General features: G+C 39.9%; 1 protein-coding gene across 1 annotated transcript in view; it reads right to left on the reverse strand.

The window, feature by feature from the left end:
* Positions 1-2,167: 2,167 nt before the first annotated feature.
* Positions 2,168-18,960, reverse strand: part of BTC (betacellulin) — a 45,643-nt gene continuing 28,850 nt past the window's right edge. The window contains exons 3-6 of the mRNA XM_068975602.1: positions 13,875-13,992; positions 6,580-6,726; positions 4,437-4,547; positions 2,168-2,376 (exon numbers count right to left, since the gene is read on the reverse strand). Of these exons, the coding sequence (XP_068831703.1) occupies positions 4,439-4,547; positions 6,580-6,726; positions 13,875-13,992 (374 nt within the window). The 3' untranslated portion in view covers positions 2,168-2,376; positions 4,437-4,438. The remainder of the gene's footprint in view (positions 2,377-4,436; positions 4,548-6,579; positions 6,727-13,874; positions 13,993-18,960) is intronic.

Below are 18,960 nucleotides of genomic sequence, written 5' to 3' on the forward strand. Positions count from 1 at the left end.
CTATAAAACACAAGGTTTTGTAAGGCAATAATGTTCAAATTTATTTCTATTAATAATGTGTGGTAACAATAGAAAATTCCTAAGCAAATATATATTTGCTTTGTTTTAAAAATAAATTTACTTTATTACATGATAATACTGACAGTTTACATAAATGAGGTCATTCAGTACAGGCAAAAAAATTTATAAAATACATTTTAAAAACATAGGAAAATCTTTGAAGCTCTTTCTTCGTAGTTCAGATCTACCAAATTTCAAGAGACACATTTTAGCATCAAAACAAAATTTCCAAGCTTGAATTGCCTTGAGAGATTCCACTGGTCAACCAACCTTGGTTAAGGAAAGAATAAACATTTATAGCATTTTTAAAATTTTAAATGCTCTAATGAACGTTTGTTTCAAGCACTCTTAGTATCAGTAAAGACTGAGAGAAAGCATGAAGAAACTCAGAGGAAGCTTTTGCAAAGAGTGTATACAACATGAATCAGGTGAAATTGACTCTATTTCAAGGATGGTCATTGTTTGACTTAGTTCTTACTAATACTTGAGCTATTTCTGTGTTATACTTAAGCATAGCCTCATTCTCACTTGAAATATGGTGTGTGATTAAAAAGCAATACACAACTTCACCTTTTCTCTGAATTCTCTGCTTCATATCAGGCATGGAGCCTACACTGCAAATTAGAGTTTGTAAAGACTCTGGAAAAGCTGCTTTGCTGATAGGCACAACAGCCAAACTGTAGTAATTTGAGGACATCTGCCATCAGTTTTTATAAATGATCCACATAGCCAATACAGGAAATTCCATATTTTATGGAATTTTGGCTAAATGTGCATTCTACTTTTTCAGATTTAAAAAGAATCTTCATTAAATGTAATATGGAGTTGGAGGAGCACTGGCAAGATGGTCCCAAGTAACAGGTGACTATGGTCATAATTTGATTGCACTAAAATTCATCTGAGAGCAATCACAGGTACTGTTTTCTTGTGTCCTAAGTCACTTCAGTTGTGTCCAACTCTTTGTGACCCTATGGACCACAGCCCACAAGTCTCCTCTGTCCATGGGACTCTCTAGGCAAGAGTGCTAGAATAGGTTGCCATGCCCTCCCCCAGGGCATCTTCCCAACCCAAGGATTGAACTTGTGTCTCTTAAGTATCCTGCATTAGCAGGTGGGTTCTTTACCACTAGCGCCACCTGGGAAACCCCAGAAGAACAAAAATGAGGATATATGCCTTATACATCCTGCCTGGGCTCTGCTGTGCTGCCCCTGACCATTTACCCCAGGATAAATAGCCTCTTCCAGTGCTTTATCTATCCTTTAACAAGCATAAACATTTATCTGGAGCTTAAAGATGATCATGCAATTACTTTCCATCTCTGTCATTTTCCTAACTGTGGGACAAAGCTGTTTGCTTTAGAAATGTAAGAATGCATGTATATCACTGAGAATTTACAAAGGAGCAAAGAAACATAATTAAAGTCAAGCCTATAAAAAGCATGATGGAACAGTTAACATATATCCAGGACTCTGCAATCTGAGTTTCTGCAGGAAAATGTACCAGTGCCTTGGTCATTACAAACACAGTTTAGTGTAAAGTCTTGGGTTATATTGTGCATTAGGTTGCAACAACTCCAGTGAACAAAAATGATGGTTAAGAGCGAACTTTGAACTTGGCTAAATATTGGTTCCAATTTCAGCTCCACCTACTCCTAACTCTAAAAATCTGGTTATATTATTTAACTTCTTGCGTTGTGTCCACCTCTTTGCGACCCCATGGACTGTAGCCTGCTAGGCTTTTCTGTCCATGGGATTCTCCAGGTAAATAATACTGGAGTGAGTTGCCATTCCCTTCTCCAGGATATCTTCAAGACCCAGAGATCATATCCAGGTCTCCTGCATTGCAGGCAGATTCTTTACCATCTGAGCCACCAGGGAATGTCCTTTAGTTTCTTAGGGCCTGTTTCTATACATGAGAAATGAGAATCATAGGTTTTTGAAGTATTTCAAACTCTTAGCACATAGTAAGTGTTGGATAAATGGTAGTTTTATTATTAATGCAATTCCTAAGATCTAAACTCCTTCCTACTCTTCTTTTTTGTTTGACTAGTAATTTTGGTGACAAAACTTAACTGGAAGTTTATTAAAATGTCCCTGCTTAACTGGGTGCTTTTCCCAAATACTGTATAATAATAAAATTATTTATTATTATTATAAAAACAATAGTAAATAACACAAATTAACATTATGGACAAAAAGTAAATACATTATTTAAAATTCATTTTGCTAGCTGTTTCCTGAGACCCATTCTGTCCATTTTCAAATGAGTAAGAAGATACTTTGTAACTTGCCATCAACCTGGAGTAATCTTCATAGACTATAGGAAAAAGGAAAAAAAGAAAAAAAATGAAAAGAGCAAGCCATTAAAAAGAAACTTATTATGTAATTACAAAAACAAAACAAAACAAAACACAAAACCCAAGCAGGAAACTGTAGGTACTCTGTGGGTACCTCTGTCAAGTTTATTATTAACCTCTCTATCTGAACCTTTATTCCTTTTCTTCTTCAAAACTCGTTCTCCTCAAGATTGAGGAATATATAAGAAAAGGGGGGAATTGTAACCAAGCAAGACCCTATGGGGGCATTCCTGAGACCTGCCTTCACCCATATCCTCTGCTTTATGTACTCTCTCAAGTACCTAATTAATAGTATTTGACGCAAATTTCCTGACTTATTTTGCCAATGGGAAAACCTCCCACCAAATGGAAGTTACCTACCTGATGACCCTGAACATGTAGCCCCAAGTTTCTCCTGGGGCCTAAAAACTGATAATGTTAATCCCTATGACACCACCATGCTGCCTCATCATCCGCCACTCAGAGAACTGTGCACAAGCTGATCATGTACCCAGCCATCCCGCCTCCCACCTGCCCTTTAAAAAGGCTTTGCCAAAACCCTTGGGGAGCTCCAAGTTTTTCAGGACATGAGCCACGTATTCTCCTTGCAATCTCATAAAACACACACACACACACACACACACACACCAAAAACAAAAACCTCCAGAGTCAGCATTTTTGTTTTCAATTCATTCATGTCATTCTGATAATAAGCCAGAAGAACATTATAATTTCTTGATAACCATTTACTGTATTCTATTGTTCAGTTGTGCATTTCTGGAAAAGGAGATTTTGTTGGGCAAGCTATGGAAAGCCACCACTTTCTCCTGCTGGATGAACAAGGCAGTGTGTGGCCATGGTTGCTGCTAGCTTCTTCTATGACCTAAGAGGACTTAGCCAAGGATGAAGTCAGCTCTTGGAATGGTAAGCAGAAAGGCAGAAATAATAGTTCTCTGCATAGGAACTCTGGTACAAGCAGACTGTTCTCTTTCCTCTGGACTGCCAGTCCTTGTGAGGCAATACATTTCTTTCATTTTAAACCAGCTTGGTGGAGTTTGATACCATTACAGACCAAATTGCCCTGCCTGACTCAGCCAGCTATGCTTCATCTGCCCCCTGGAGCCTTCCTCTGCTCAGCACTCCAGGGGGGAGCCCAGATTGCAGCCTGACCTATGGACTGCTTCACATGGGCTCCCCTGACCCCTGAGTTCCTGTTGGGTTTGGCTAGTGAAAGGTACCTGCTGAAGATCTGAAGGCAAGAGGACAGAGGTCTGGGGATATTCTTCTCCCGCTCCTGCCTCCTTCCTTGTTCAGGTGCTGACCTTGGCTATTCCCATCCATAGCTACAGCTTCTGCCTGGTGGGCCCTAGAGCACAGCCAGCTTCTCAGTGGCAAGGTAAGTGTTTTTCTGCTTTTTCAGGCACAGGTGGGGGACAGCCTCCAGCAGTTGCTAGACTCTGGGAGCCTCAATATTCCTATAAGTCCCCTCAACCCTGCCCTCCCAGCCCCTTCATCAAAATGTCTTTGTTGGATCATCTGAGAGAATTTGTGATTCCTGCTCGGATCTCAAATGATGGAACATTTAAAAGAGCCTCGAACAGTGCTTGGAATGTGGTAAATGCTCCGTAAATGTGGTTATTATCAAAACACTGCTTTTGCTATTTCCTTTCAATGTGAGATGTCTAAACTAAAATCTTTCTTATTTGTGTCCCCAAGTGAAAAATATATCAAATATCTTATAATATTTTATAAGAATATAAAATAGCCACCACAACCACACAGAACTAGAAACCAGACTGATCTAAGTGCATCAGAAAAACTGTGTAAAATTCTATATTCTATCGCTGGTACCATGCAAAAGAAAGATATGATAAAGTCTTTTATCTGGCTTCAGATTCAATGGAAAAATTGTCAATTTATTTTTAGATATTTTAAACATAATCAAATTCCAATCAATGATTTACTGGATGCAATTAAACCCCACTTCACCAGGCAAATGTCACCTGAAGAGCTCCCCATCTACTAAGTTTATCATACTTACCATTAAGCAATACTAGTCTCTTGAATATCATCATTTATAGGAGTTATATCTTTACCCAGAGTTTCCATTTCTTCTTCCTTCTTTCTTCTTTTCCGACGTTTCTGAAGAGGACTTGGAAAACAAAGTGTTAGAAATTAGAGTGGTCTTTTTAGTTAATGCAGTCACAAAATTAAACATCAAGAAAGCCTATGATCTTATTTCCAGACTGGTAAAAATGTACAGGTTCATTAAAAAAAATTTTTTAGGTCTGTCTTAACCCATCCCTTTCTCTAGGCTCAAACAGCTACAATAGAAAAGCACAGAGAGAATGTAGTTATAGCTACATAGGAGGAACATAGAACTTGGTTGTGTTTAGAGCTTGTTAAGCACAGGAAAACTTTTCAGGTCAAGTCATTTTACAAAATAGACTGATAAGCATTATTTAGTATGTAAATAAAAGATAGTACAAAATGGAAACTGACATAAAACTAAGAGAATGAGGGTAATCTCTGAATATGTTAATTAAGTTTCTAGATAAATTAACTAAGAAATGTATTAGATATTCTGTAGTGCAGTCCAGTTTTCTTAAAATATGATACAAAATGAATGTAGTAAAATAGAGCATTTCCCAGCGCTGCTCCAAACTTGGCATTCTAAAATTCCTTTTTGCCATAAAGGAAGTAAAATGTTATAAATATCTATCAATTTTATAGCTAGAAGGAATCCTACAGATTATTTGTAAATGAGAGTTTAATCTTCTCATTTTACAGAAAATAAAATTAAAGTTTAAAGAGATTAAGAAGTTTGTCCAAGTTCTCAAATGTGTTTGATGGCACAGCTGGGACAAAAATCTCTCTAAACAGCTGGTAGCTGTGTTAACGCTTTTCTACCAAGAATGCTGTAATGAAAGGAATCATGTAACACCTTCCTGTAATGAGAAACACAGTCTAAAGTACAGTTTAGGAGGCTTCTCGAGACATGAAGGTAGCATTTTAAGAAAATGCTTTTTCAGCACGCTGTGTGGGAGTCCTGGCCTGATAAAAAATTTGATGAGTTTCCAAAACTAAAGCATTGTACTAAGCCATTCTGTCTCAGAGAAAAAACAAGGATTTTCTTGATTAATAAAGTTGAGGTATATAATGAAAAATAAAGACAGTGCAGGCATCTTTTGTAAATAAAATTCATTATTTTAATGTGATGAATAAAAAATACTTTTGTTTCTATCTTTCAAAGTTTTTGTGTAGTATAGTTTAAGAAAAGTATTGTTTAAACTATTAACAAACTTACATAAAATGTGATGGACTCTAGGGCTAAATAATTGACTTTTTTTTTAGTTTCCTTGGACTACAAGGGGATTAAACCTGTCAATCCTAAAGGAAATCAATCCTGAATATTCATTAGAAGGACTGATGCTGAAGCTGAAGCTTCAATCCTTTGGCCACCTGATGTGAAAAGCTGATTCACTGGAGAAGACCCTGATGCTGGAAAAGACTGAAGGAAGGAGGAGAAGGGGACGACAGCTCAAACTCAAGGAGACAGTGAAGGTCCAGGCAGGAGGCCTGGTGTGCTGCAGTTCATGGGGTTGCAGAGAGTTGGACACGACTTAACAACTGAACCACAAAACTGACTTTTTAAATTGATATATAATTGATGTATAACATTTTATTCATTTCAGGTATGATTTGATATTTGTTTATATTGAAAATGATCACCACAATAAGTTTAGTATTTAATATCCATCTCTACACTTACAAAATTTTTCATTCTTGTGATGAGAACTTTCCAGATCTCCTCTCTAAGAAACTTTCAAATATTCCAGACTGTGTTATTAACTATAATCACTATGTGTACATTACATCCCATGACCTGTTTATCTTATAACTAGAAGTTTATATATTTGGGTCGCCTTCTTCCATTTTGCCTACTTCCTCTTTCTCAGAGTATTTATATAAATTTTATTTTAATTATAATAATTATGCTTAGAAAAAGGACAAAAATCATGTCATGTGTGCTTCAGAATAAATGATGGTGAACTGTAAAAAGTAATTTAAATTAAAAAAGGGGGGAAGGGAAAAGGCAGGAAGGAGGGAAGGAAGGAAAGAAGATAGGAAAGGAAAGATAAAAGTTTTTAGACTTCCTTAAAATTAAATTTAAAAATACTTACTGACAGCATGTGCAGATACTGACCACCAAAATGATAAAAATTACCATAACTGCTATCAAACAAATCACCAAAATCTGCCCTCTGTCTCCTCTTAGGTAAAACAAGTCAACTCTCTCACACCTGGCCCCAGCATAGCCTTCATCACAGCTATAAAAATAGAACAAAAACAGGGAAACAAGTTCAAACAGTAAAAGACTTTTAAGAATCTCTACTATTTCTTTGTTGAAGAAATTAACACTTTTTTCATTACTTGGAATTAACAAAGGGTACAATTCCTTTAAACAAAATGTGTTTAAGCTGTACAATCACTGTGTTTATGAGAAATTTCATTCTTTGCTTAAAAATCTGTCATCCTTTGAACATCATCAACAATATGTCTAAGATAAATAAACGGGGAGGGTAACACTAAAATCTACCTTGAAATTTTAGATTCTGAGTTTGAAAGGGAAGGGGTGATAAAATCCCCTATACAGCACTCTCAAGTGTTTAAATATCCCCGGACAGGGAATTCAAAAATCCCCAGGATTTCCCATTTCATCAGAGGGCGATACAAAGAGTTTCAGTGTGCCTGAGTTCTGCTATTAGAAATTAGATTTAAAGTATATGATTTTATACGATCAAACATGGAACGTACACAAAGCTCTGTAAATGTTATTTTATGGGATTCCTCTCCACACACCTTCCCCCACCCCCTGGCCTCTCTTTTGATCTTCTACACATCAGTTCTGGTTCTAATGCTTGCAGGAGTCACAGATTAGGTAAGTCTCTTCCATTCACCACCTCCCCAACTGCATCCCCTCAAAACACAAAAGATGTCCTGTCCAGTTCCTTTATCTGATCCTCTAAAGCCACAGATCTGTGCACCATTCCCTGTGTGTTTATTAGCTTGGTCGTGTTTGACTCTTTGGGGACACCATGGACTGTAGCCCATCAGGCTCCTCTGTCCATAGGATTTTTCAGGCAAGAATACTGGTATGGGTTGCCATTTCCTCCTCCAGGGGATCTTCCCCACCCAAGGATCAAACCTGTGCCTACTGCATTGCAGGGAGATTCTTTACCCTCTGAGTTATTGGGAAGCCCCACCTATCCCTCTGCTCTCTAAAGGCCCCTTTGCTGCATGGCCATGGCAAAGTGAAGTAATCAGAAATCAGCAAGCTCTCCAAATGCCCCAATTCCCCTCTCATCCTCTCATCAACTTCATCAATACAGTCCTGAGTTGACCTCAACTTAGCAGATGCCCCCTGTCTGAAGGTACAGAGCCATTTGACCAAGCAGCACTCAACCACCTAAAATTCAGTAATCTGGGGACTGTCCATTGCAGTCCCTGACTTGTGTCAGATGCCTAAAGGATGCATAAAAAGTTTGTCTGAAGATATTTGAAAACCAAAATGATATGTTGTAACATCACTACTTTTGGCTAAAAAATATCTTTTTTTTTTTTCTCCTCAGACTCATGCCAAACACAAAGAGATACTGGTCATATACATAATTATTTAAATCTCAGAAAGATGAAGCTCTGCTTCTTAGAAAGATGACTGTGTAATTTCATGTTTTGTTGCTATTGTTTGTTTAAGAAGATATCTATTGCCAGGCCATTCTAGAGTCTATGTCTGACAAAAAGCCAAGGCAGTTAGTTCCCACAAAGCCTTATTTCTCAAGTAAGGAGGTGCCTGACTGATGATATTGTAGCTGCTACAATGATTTAAAAAAAAAGAAAAACTAGCTCAGTCACAGCCATCAGTTGAAAGATGAGGCTCTATGCAAGCAAAGGAGAAAAAAACCACATAAGGCCATCTATTGCAAAATGACCCCAGGATGTATGAGGGAAAATTGCTTCCTGCAAGATAGCTAGACTCTTCATTGCAAGGTCAAAATAACAGGAAGAGAGCTTAGAAATATCTGAAATATCAAAAAATCTCTTGCACATAGAACTGGAAATGGGGGGAGAATCACTTTTAATTGCAAGTGTGGGAGGGAGGCTTAAATGGGTTTTTTTTAAGGTTATAATTAAAATCTACAAATATAGTCTCTTCTAATTAGCTGGAATGTTTCTCTAACAAATTTACTAAATACTTCATTTTTAAACAATAACTTTGCCCATAAAGTACATGGTAATTACTTGCTACTCTTTTAGAATGTTTTTCCTAATTATAAACTCTGGTTTCAGTTACTCACCCATGCTTTAAATGAATTTCTCAGTAAGCAGTCCTTCCTATTAGTTATAACCCAGTGAAGCTATGTAGAAGGTCAAACCCTTACACAGCTAGTTACAATGACTCATGTTATTTCACTGCTCATCTAATTAATAACGTATCAGCTAATGGTCATTTCAGTGGGAAAGGAAGAGGAAAGGGTGAAAGATGCTAGCAAATGTTTAATAAATGTTGAGCAAATGAATGAGTTTTTATTTAATAAACATCTCATAAGTTAAAAATAACATTTAAAGATGCTATGACCCTTGAGGACTTTGGGATCTTTGTTCTGAAATAATCACTAGGCACTATTGTAAGAACTTTATAAGTATTAACTAATTGATCCTTATAACAACCTTTGAAGTAGTATTATTGACCCCTTTTGGAAGATGGAGAAACTGAGATATAGAGAAAGTAGGTGAGTGGGGGCTAGGACTCAAATGCAGGAAGTCTGGCTCCCAAGTTGTCCAACCCCATGTAACACTGCCCAGGGATCAAACCCTCATTTCCTGAGGCTCCTGCCTGGCAGGCAGATTCTTTACCGGATGAGCTATTGGGCTTCCAAGGTAGCTCAGGGATACAGAATTCGCCTGTCTCCTGCAAGAGACTTGGGTTCAAGGGTTCAGTCCCAGGGTTGGGAAGATCCCCTAGAGAAGGAAATGGCAATCCACTCCAGTGTTCTTATCTAGGAAATCCCATGGACAGAGGAGCCTGGCTGGCTACAGTCCATGGGGTGGCAAAGAATCGGACATGACTTAATGACTAAACAATAACAAGTGAGCTGTGCCATCTAAAATAAAAGTTATGTATCTGGAAACAAATCATCCCCATTCCCAGCACCCCCCTCCAAAAAAAAAAAAGATACTGAGAAGATTAAGAAGGGATTGAGTTATTTGAAACACACACTTTGGTTTTCTATATAAAGACAGGAGTCCACAAACTCCTATGATTCCAAGCAAAAAGAGAAATTTCTGGTTTCTCAAAATGGCATAATCGCCCACGGCAAGACAGTTTTGCCTGAATCTGTGCTACACCAAATCACCTAAAAGGTGAAGCCTAGTTGAATAGCTCCCATTCAATTCAATAGCACATTTATGGAATATTTACTCTGTGCTGGGTACCACAATAAATATTTTTGCTTGATGTATTATTTTGCTTAATTTTCAAGACTTGACAGAAGGATATTATTATCTTCTTTTAGAGATAATTAAACACCCAGGAAAGGTAACCAACTCATTGTTACTGCTGCTCATAGTTGGTTGAACCAAAATCTTAGGTATATTTTACTCCAAAGACTCCAGTGTTCTTTCTCCCCATCACCCCACTGCCCTCCTCGGTCTTGTACCATATCACCACTAAGAAGGTGTTCCTGGTTCAGATTAAAGCCTTGGATTTGACATTTAGCACAGCAATAGATCAAACCCGGATCTCTTGCTTTGCAGGCAAATTCTTTACTTCTTTATTGTCTGAGCCACCAGGGAAGCCCCCAGTGGTAAAGAATCCGTCTGCCAGTGCAGGAGATGTTCAGTTCAGTTCAGTGCAGTCGCTCAGTCGTGTCCAACTCTTTGCGACCCCATGAATCGCAGCACACCAGGCCTCCCTGTCCATCACCATCTCCCGGAGTTCACTCAGACTCACATCCATCGAGTCAGTGATGTCATCCAGCCATCTCATCCTCTGTCGTCCCCTTCTCCTCCTGCCCCCAATCCCTCCCAGCATCAGTCTTTTCCAATGAGTCAACTCTTCACATGAGGTGGCCAAAGTATTGGAGTTTCAGCTTTAGCATCATTCCTTCCAAAGAAATCCCAGGTTGATCTCCTTCAGAATGGACTGGTTGGATCTCCTTGCAGACCAAGGGACTCTCAAGAGTCTTCTCCAACACCACAGTTCAAAAGCATCAACTCTTTGGCACTCAGCCTTCTTCACTGTCCAACTCTCACATCCATACATGACCACAGGAAAAACCATAGCCTTGACTAGACGGACCTTAGTTGGCAAAGTAATGTCTCTGCTTTTGAATATACTATCTGGGTTGGTCATAACTGTTCTTCCAAGGAGTAAGCATCTTTTAATTTCATGGCTGCAGTCACCATCTGCGGTGATTTTGGAGCCCAAAAAAATAAAGTCTGACACTGTTTCCACTGTTTCCCCATCTATTTCCCATGAAGTGATGGGACCGGATGCCATGACCTTCGTTTCCTGAATGTTGAGCTTTAGGCCAACTTTTTCACTCTCCTCTTTCACTTCCATCAAGAGGCTTTTGAGTTCCTCCTCACTTTCTGCCATAAGGGTGGTGTCATCTGCATATCTGAGGTTATTGATATTTCTCCTGGCAATCTTGATTCAAGCTTGTGTTTCTTCCAGTCCAGCATTTCTCATGATGTACTCTGCACAGAAGTTAAATAAGCAGGGTGACAATATACAGCCTTGACGTACTCCTTTTCCTATTTGGAGCCAGTCTGTTGCTCCATGTCCAGTTCTAACTGTTGCTTCCTGACCTGCATACAGATTTCTCAAGAGGCAGGTCAAGTGGTCTGGTATTCCCATCTCTTTCAGAATTTTCCACAGTTTATTGTGATCCACACAGTCAAAGACTTTGGCATAGTCAATAAAGCAGAAATAGATGTTTTTCTGGAATTCTCTTACTTTTTCCATGATCCAGCAGATGTTGGCTATTTGATCTCTGGTTCCTCTGCCTTTTCTAAAACCAGCTTGAACATCAAGGAGTTTGCAGTTCATGTATTGCTGAAGCCTGGCTTGGAGAATTTTGAGCATTACTTTACTAGCATGTGAGATGAGTGCAATTGTGCGGTAGTTTGAGCATTGCCTTTTGCATTGCAGGAGGTGTAAGAGACACCATTTTGATCCCTGGGTCTGGAAGATCCCCTGGAAGAGGAAATGGCAACCCCACTCAGTATTCTTGCTGGGAGAATCCCATGGACAGAAGAGCCTGGCAGACTGCAATCTATAGGGTCTCACAGAGTGGGACACAACTGAAGTGACTTAGCATGCATGCGGCACAGCACTAGATGAACTGTGACAGAGGGTCTTGTTCATTTATTCATCAGACATTTCTTGAGCACCTAGTAAATTCTAGGCACTGTGCTTGGCACTGGAATATGAGAACGAATAAGCCATCATCCCTGCCTTCTAGGAGCTCACAGTCACAGAAAGGAGGTTCAGAGAAACCAACAGTGATATTCCAGGGGGAAAGAGCTTTTCATTGAAATGTGACTAGATCATTGAGGAAAGACATCCAACTCAAGTCAGTGCAGGGATCCAGGGCAAGCTGATGTTTGAGCTGTATCTTAAAGCTTCAATAAGAATAAACTTTCCAGACTATGAGAATAGCTTATCTAATAAACCCTGCAAAAGAATGTAGGATTTCATAAGGACATTTGAGAATGTGGTGAGAGAAATGGCTGGAAAGTCAAGCCATTCAACTATACTTCAGTGAAAACATATATATAACCAAAAAGGTCAGTGAGAGGAGTGACTCAGGCTGATATTAGAGAGGAGACTAGAAATCAGATCTGCTGAGAAGTTATGATTATTCTGGAAACAAGTAAGAAGAGACATTTATGGTTCAAAGCATGACCATGACTTCCTTTACATATAGAGATGTCAGCTCTCCCGGAATTAGTTTGTAAATGCAATATGATCCTAATAAAAGAAAAACAAAATAAAACAATTGAAAAAGAAAGTTAAGGCAGCATCAGAGGAGCTCTGGAGGAAATGGGTTTTAACCCCTGACTGAGGGAGACAGGCTGGGTAATTTTGTTGTTGTTTAGTTGCTAAGCCATGTCCAACTCTTTGTAACCCATAGGCTGCCAGGCTCCTCTGTCCATGGACTTTTCCAGGCAAGAATACTGGAATGGGTTGCCATTTCCTCCTCTAGGGGATCTTCCCAACCCAGGGATTGAACCCTTGTCTCCTGCACTGCAGGCAGATTCTATACCACTGAGCCACCTGTGAAGACCAGGCAGGTAGATTGCAGCTGTGGTTTTCATTCTCAAAGGCATCGATATTAAAGAACAATACATGTACAGACATAGGGACCAGTAAGAGGAATGTTCTGGGTTAAGAGGCATTAATCTTTTAAAGATTCATTATATTCTCCCAAGCCAGTAAGCAATTAAATGAAATTTTAAAAAATCAGCTCTTTCCCAACACATGTAACCACATTTTCCTTATTTCCTTACATTAGGCTTTTTTCTCATTCCCCTCTAAGTATTAACTATTTATATTGTTTTTTTTAATTAAATTAAATTATAATCTAACTTTGAAGAAGTCCTCAACGCTTCAATTTCCCACTATATCAGGGCTTGCAATCACTGTCCTGAGATACTTGTGGGGGAGGTGGGGGTGGGGAGAAGAATACTGGGGCGACTTCACAGGAGAACATAAATATTCTATGAACATTAGATTAAAATTATATTTTTAAAAAATCACCTTGTTCCTCTACGAGGTAAGGTCTCAGCACTTTAGCAAGACATCTTTAGCAGAAAATAAATATTTAAGATATGCAAAAAATTTGTTTGTGCCTGAGTAAAATTAAACTTGGACTCAATCTACCAAGAGTTGGAACGAGAACTCTCCTCCCAGTTCCCTGCTGCACTAAACAGGCTTTATGAATCTCTAAAAATAGGACTGATTTCCATGCACTTAATTGACACCTGCAAAAGTAGGTTTGAATTTGGCAGAAATTTCCTTCATATTTACATTCACAGTAAACTACCTAACAAATGCCAGAAGAATGTGTTCGAGTTTGAACCACAGCAGAGTTTATTTGAGCTGAAAAGCATCCTTAACACTAGACAGAAACAGTTTTGCTTGCTCAAGACAGCAGAGGAACACGCCCCCTCCCCGCCCCCAAGGCGATCCGGACTCTCGTATGCTCAGATTTCAGCAAGAAAGTGTGCGTCAGTTTCTCCATAAGTCACTGCCCCTAAACAAGTCGGGGGGGTTGGGGTGGGTAGGACCAGGAAAAACTGCACCCGACAGATGGCTGGGTGAGCTCAGACTTTCCACTCCTGTCACCCCCCCACCCCAAGCCAGCACCAGTCTGTACCCCTTGGCTTGTAGGCTCCGTGCTCCACTTACACGCAGGAGGGCGTCTGCTCGGCCACCACGAAACGACATCTCCCTTTAATGCAGTAATGCTTGTACTGCTTGGGGCACCGAGAGAAGTGGCCTCTTCGCTTTGGTTGTGTGGTGCTAACTGAAGAAGGAGAAATGACTCAGTAAATCAACTCACTTTCAATGCACATTTGTAAATATAATAGAATTATATTCCTACCGGTGTTGCCAGTGTTTCTATAGAATATACTCCAATTTCTCATTGCTTCTTCTCTCCACACTGATACATTAGACTTTGGGGACCAGAAACTGGCCCTAGAGATTGGCTATTGGGGAATGTGATAGGAACGTTTCAGATTTTAACTAAGATTTCTGTTTAAACGACCTCTCAGAAACGTCAGCGCTGTTTAAAGGGTAAACATAATTGTAATAAAAGAGAAGATTGGAAAGATTGTCAGAGGTGTGGGGCTGATGGCATTGAAAAGAGAAGAGGGTTTTTGTTTGTTTGTTCATTTGTTTTTGCTTTCTTCTTTTCCTTTTTTAAAACTTAAACACAGTACTTATTAAATGCCAGATGCTGGTCACTAAGCTTTATTTAGAGACAATATCTGAGGAGACTGATTCCAGGACCCCAGCTGATACCAAAATCCACAGATGCTGAGGACCCTTATATAAATGGCGTTTACAGTCAGCCTTTGGTATTGCTTGGTTGGCTCTTTGGTTGCTTGAATCTGAGGATGCTAACTGGAACCCACAGGTTGGGAGAGAGGGCTGTATTAGCTCATTTAATACTCATAACAGCCTTGTGAGGGAAGCACCATTCTAACTCCTACTTATGGATGAGCACAGCACAACACTGGGAAAGACTGAAGGCAGGAGGAGAAGGGGACAACAGGACAAGAGGGTTGGATGGCATCACCGACTCAATGGACATGAGTTTGAGCAAGCTCCGGGAGAGGGTGAAGGACAGCGAGGCCTGGAGTGCTGCAGTGACTGAACAAGAACAAAGCACAACAACACATGAAGGATAAGTTACTTTCCCACATCCCGCAGCTCGTATTTGGCAGAGCTGGGACGCAGACCCAGGCAGTCCGTGCATTTGACTGCTCCACTCTGTTAGGCAGGTAGCTGCTCCCTGCCTGAGGCACTCACAAGTCCTGCTCCTCTGAATTGAGATTACCCTACTCATTGGATCCCTGGAGGGCTTTTCCTGCTCTGAACGAAAAGACTGGAAGCTTCATATCCAGGATTTCGTTCCCTATACTGACTTTTTTCTTACCTTTTAGAATCTTAATTGCCTAATTTTTCAATTAGCGGAATGGGGCGATAATATGGAGCAATTTCTCCATCATTTACCTGTAAAAAATTTCAATAAACAAGAGCTGTCAAGAGAAACACTAAAAAAAAAAAGCTAACTAGCTGTTTCATGGGTTGATTCACAATAAACACCTACCCACACCCAGAGAAACAGCTAACTAGCCAGCTGACCCAGAGTTGGACTTTCCATTGTCATGGTATGACCAACAGCTTGCAGGACTCAGACACCTGTGAAATCAGAAAGCCCACAGTGGTCACCGCAGAAGACCACTTCACACTAGGTTTGGTATGGCACTGGCACCCCAATGACGTTAAACGATCCTTTTAGAGATAGCAATGACCGCTAAACTTTTAATTAATATTATGAAATGAGTAAATATATAGCTTAGAGATAGCAATGACCACTAAACTTTTAATTGATATTATGAAATGAGTAAATATATAGCTTAGAGATAGCAATGACCACTAAACTTTTAATTGATATTATGAAATGAGTAAATATATAGCTGCCCAGGGTCACCACAAAGGACACTCGCAAAGAACTCTGGATGATCGATACAGAGGAAATTCCTGGGATGCCAGGTCACAGAGTTTCAGAGGGTGGAAGAACGTTGCAGAGGAACTGGCTGACCTGGTTTTGGTCGGTGACTTGATTACCAGTCGTGTTGATTGCTTGTACGTGCCAGACATTTGCTCCCATGCCTGCCAGTCAATGGGACTCTCCCATAAATAACTGCAAAATGTCTCAAAGGCAAAGATCTGTGTATTTTGGCAAATAAATTGATTGACTGAAAATCAACTTCCATTCATTGAGTATTTCCTCTTTCCAGAGGCCTATAGTAAGCATTAGAAAACTTCAAAGAAATAAGAGATACCCTATCTAACTAGCTACATTGGCATGATAGAACAAATTTAATTCAATAATAAGCAACAAACCAGTAAAAACAACCATAGTAACCACATAAACAGTGTGATACACTGGAATCAGTGGAAAAAACACTGGCTTAAAAGGAAGGAAATCAGTGTTTCATTTTCAGCTCTGCTTTACAAGAGCCATATGGGTCCAGGCAAGCTAATTAAGCTGTCTGAGCCTCAGTTCCATCATCTGGAAATTGAAGATGATAACATCTACCTTAAAGAGCTGTTGAGAGGCTCAAGTAAAAAAATACATGTGGAAATTTTTAACTTCCCAGGTGGTGCTATTGGTAAAGAAGCTGCCTGCAATGCAGGAGACCCAGGTTTGATCCCTGGCTTGGGAAGATCCCCTGGAGAAGGAAATGACAACCCACTCCAGTATTCTTGCCTGGAGAATTCCATGGACAGAGGAGGCCTGTGGGCTCCAGTTCATGGGGCTGCAAAGAGTCAGACATGACTGAGCAACTTTCACTTCACTTCATGTGCAAATTCCTAGCAAAGTGCATGGGACAATAAAGTCCTTGGTAAATGAGTTGATTCTAGAATCTTTAAAATCTTGACAATTCTAAGAGAAGTCTTGCAGCAGTACAAAGAGGGCTTATCTAATTAAAACATAAATTCTGGACAATGCAGATTTTTTTAAGAGATGCAAGCATGCGTGCTCAGTCATGTCGGACTTTTTGTGACCCATGGGCTACAGCCAGGCTCCTCTGCCCATGGGATTCTCCAGGCAAGACTACTGGAGTGGGTTGCCATTTCCTCCTCAAGGGCATCTTCCTGACCCAGGGATTAAGCCAGCGTCTCCTGCATCTCCTGCATTGGCAGGCAGACTCTTTACCATTGAGCCACCTGGGAAACACTTTTAGGAGATGGTGAGCACACAACAGAGTTGTGGAGAATTTCAAGAGTGCAAACTTAGTCTTCAGGAATATGCCAGCCTTATGCAGGAGGAGGGAGGCAGATTTAATAGACATGGAAGAGACCTGAAGGAGAGCAGCCAAGGATGGCTGTGAATGGAAGTCAGAGACCTCAAACGTCAGCAGGCTGAAGTTTTACCCTTGAATGAGGTGGGAGAGAGTTGAAGAAGGTTCTTACAGGTTAAATTAAATGGTATGTGTGAAAACTAAACTGTGAAGCATCTTGCCAATGTATTAGACAATAAAGCACAGAATGGATTAAAGTAAGATGCCAAGGGGGAAAGGAGGAAACTAAGGCATGTCTGAGCCACACAGACATACATGATACAGGCCTGGGGCAGGGGAATGGAGGGCAAGGAGATGAATAAAAAGAATAGAGAATCATCAGTACCATTTCCATCATAAAATACAGAAAATTTAAAACATGATTAATACAATAAAATAAAAGAACAGGTAAGAACAAGGACCTACTGTATAGCTCAGGGAACTCTACTCAGTACTGCATAATAACCTATATGAGAAATGAATCTGAAAAAGAATATGTATATGTATAACTTCATCCCTTTGCTGTACAACTAAAACTAACACAGCACTGTAAATCAACTACACTCTAATAAAGAAGCAGTGAGACTTACTGACGGATCTGCTGGGCTCCAGAAAGGTCTTTTCTACTTTGTAAAGCACACCTGACTTTAAATATAAGCTATATGGCTCTGTATCCTGAACTCCACTAATTCCTCTGGCTGCCATGCCCTGCTAAACATAGCCAGCCTTTTTAATAAACACCATACAGAGCAAGATACCAGAGAGCGCCTTAACCAGCAGCTGCTGGATGCAGTGATTTGATCAGCCTCGGTTCATCCAAGCAACACAAATCCATGCCAGGGAAAGGGTTGCCAAGTCCTGTTTTGATTGCTCACAGAGTTCTCTCCTTTGCCAAATAAGCATGCCCTTAAATATTCCCAGCATTATTTGGATTTAAAAACCCTTCCATGTCACCAAGCAGAAAACGTCCTATGATTTCTCTATGGAAATTTAAAACCTGGAAGAAAAATTAATCATACATATTGCCCTCCCCACTCCCCACTCCCCTGCAAAAAAGCTAAATGGGAGCCTCTCTCTCTCTCTCTTGCATGGAAATGAGAAGGCTTTATCAGCATTTCCTCCTTTGAAATGCACCTAAAATTCCAGTTGCTTTCATCTAATATTCGTCAAGGTCACATTTTCTGAAAATTGAACGGCTGTGAAATCCAACATTTTCTGCCTATCATGAGACCTGATGACATAGGGAAGGGGACAGTAAAGTCTATCCTTCCATTCCAGAGATATTTATCAAGAAAAAGGAAAAGTTAATCTTATGACAAAAGAATGACTAGTCCTACGTATTGTGTTTCTCTATTGACAAGTGAATGGCATGGTCTAAAAAATGTAACAGCCATGAAGATTTCTCTGATACTGAGGTTTGTTTGCTGTTATTTAGTCACTAAGTTGTGTCTGATTCTTTTTCAACTCCATGAACTGTAGCCTGCCGGGTTCCTCTGTCCATGGGATTTCCCAGCAAGAATACTGGAGTGAGGTGCCATTTCCTATTCCAAATACTAGGGGTGGTGGAACTTAATTGCTCTTTTTCCCTCCCACTTGCTCTTTTCCAACTCACACTCCCCAAACCAAATCATTTCTCTGGGAATGAGTTTGTTCCACACAATTACATGGGAAACTTGCATGTACCAGATCACAGCACAATCTTTTAAGTGAATGGGCACGGCAGGTAACATATCACAAACTCTTCATGAGAAACAGTATTCCAAAGATTCTACAGCCAATTAAATAAGAAACCACCAGGGCTACTGGAGGTCAATGATGTCAAAATGTGATTCCAAGAGTTAGTAGAGGGATCAGAAGTAAGAATATCTTTCTTTGATAGTATGGGCAGGTAGATAGGAAGTGGTCACATTTTGGGA

This window comes from Capricornis sumatraensis, chromosome 7 (genome assembly GCF_032405125.1).
Source record: "Capricornis sumatraensis isolate serow.1 chromosome 7, serow.2, whole genome shotgun sequence".
In the NCBI taxonomy this organism is placed as follows: Eukaryota; Metazoa; Chordata; class Mammalia; order Artiodactyla; family Bovidae; genus Capricornis; species Capricornis sumatraensis.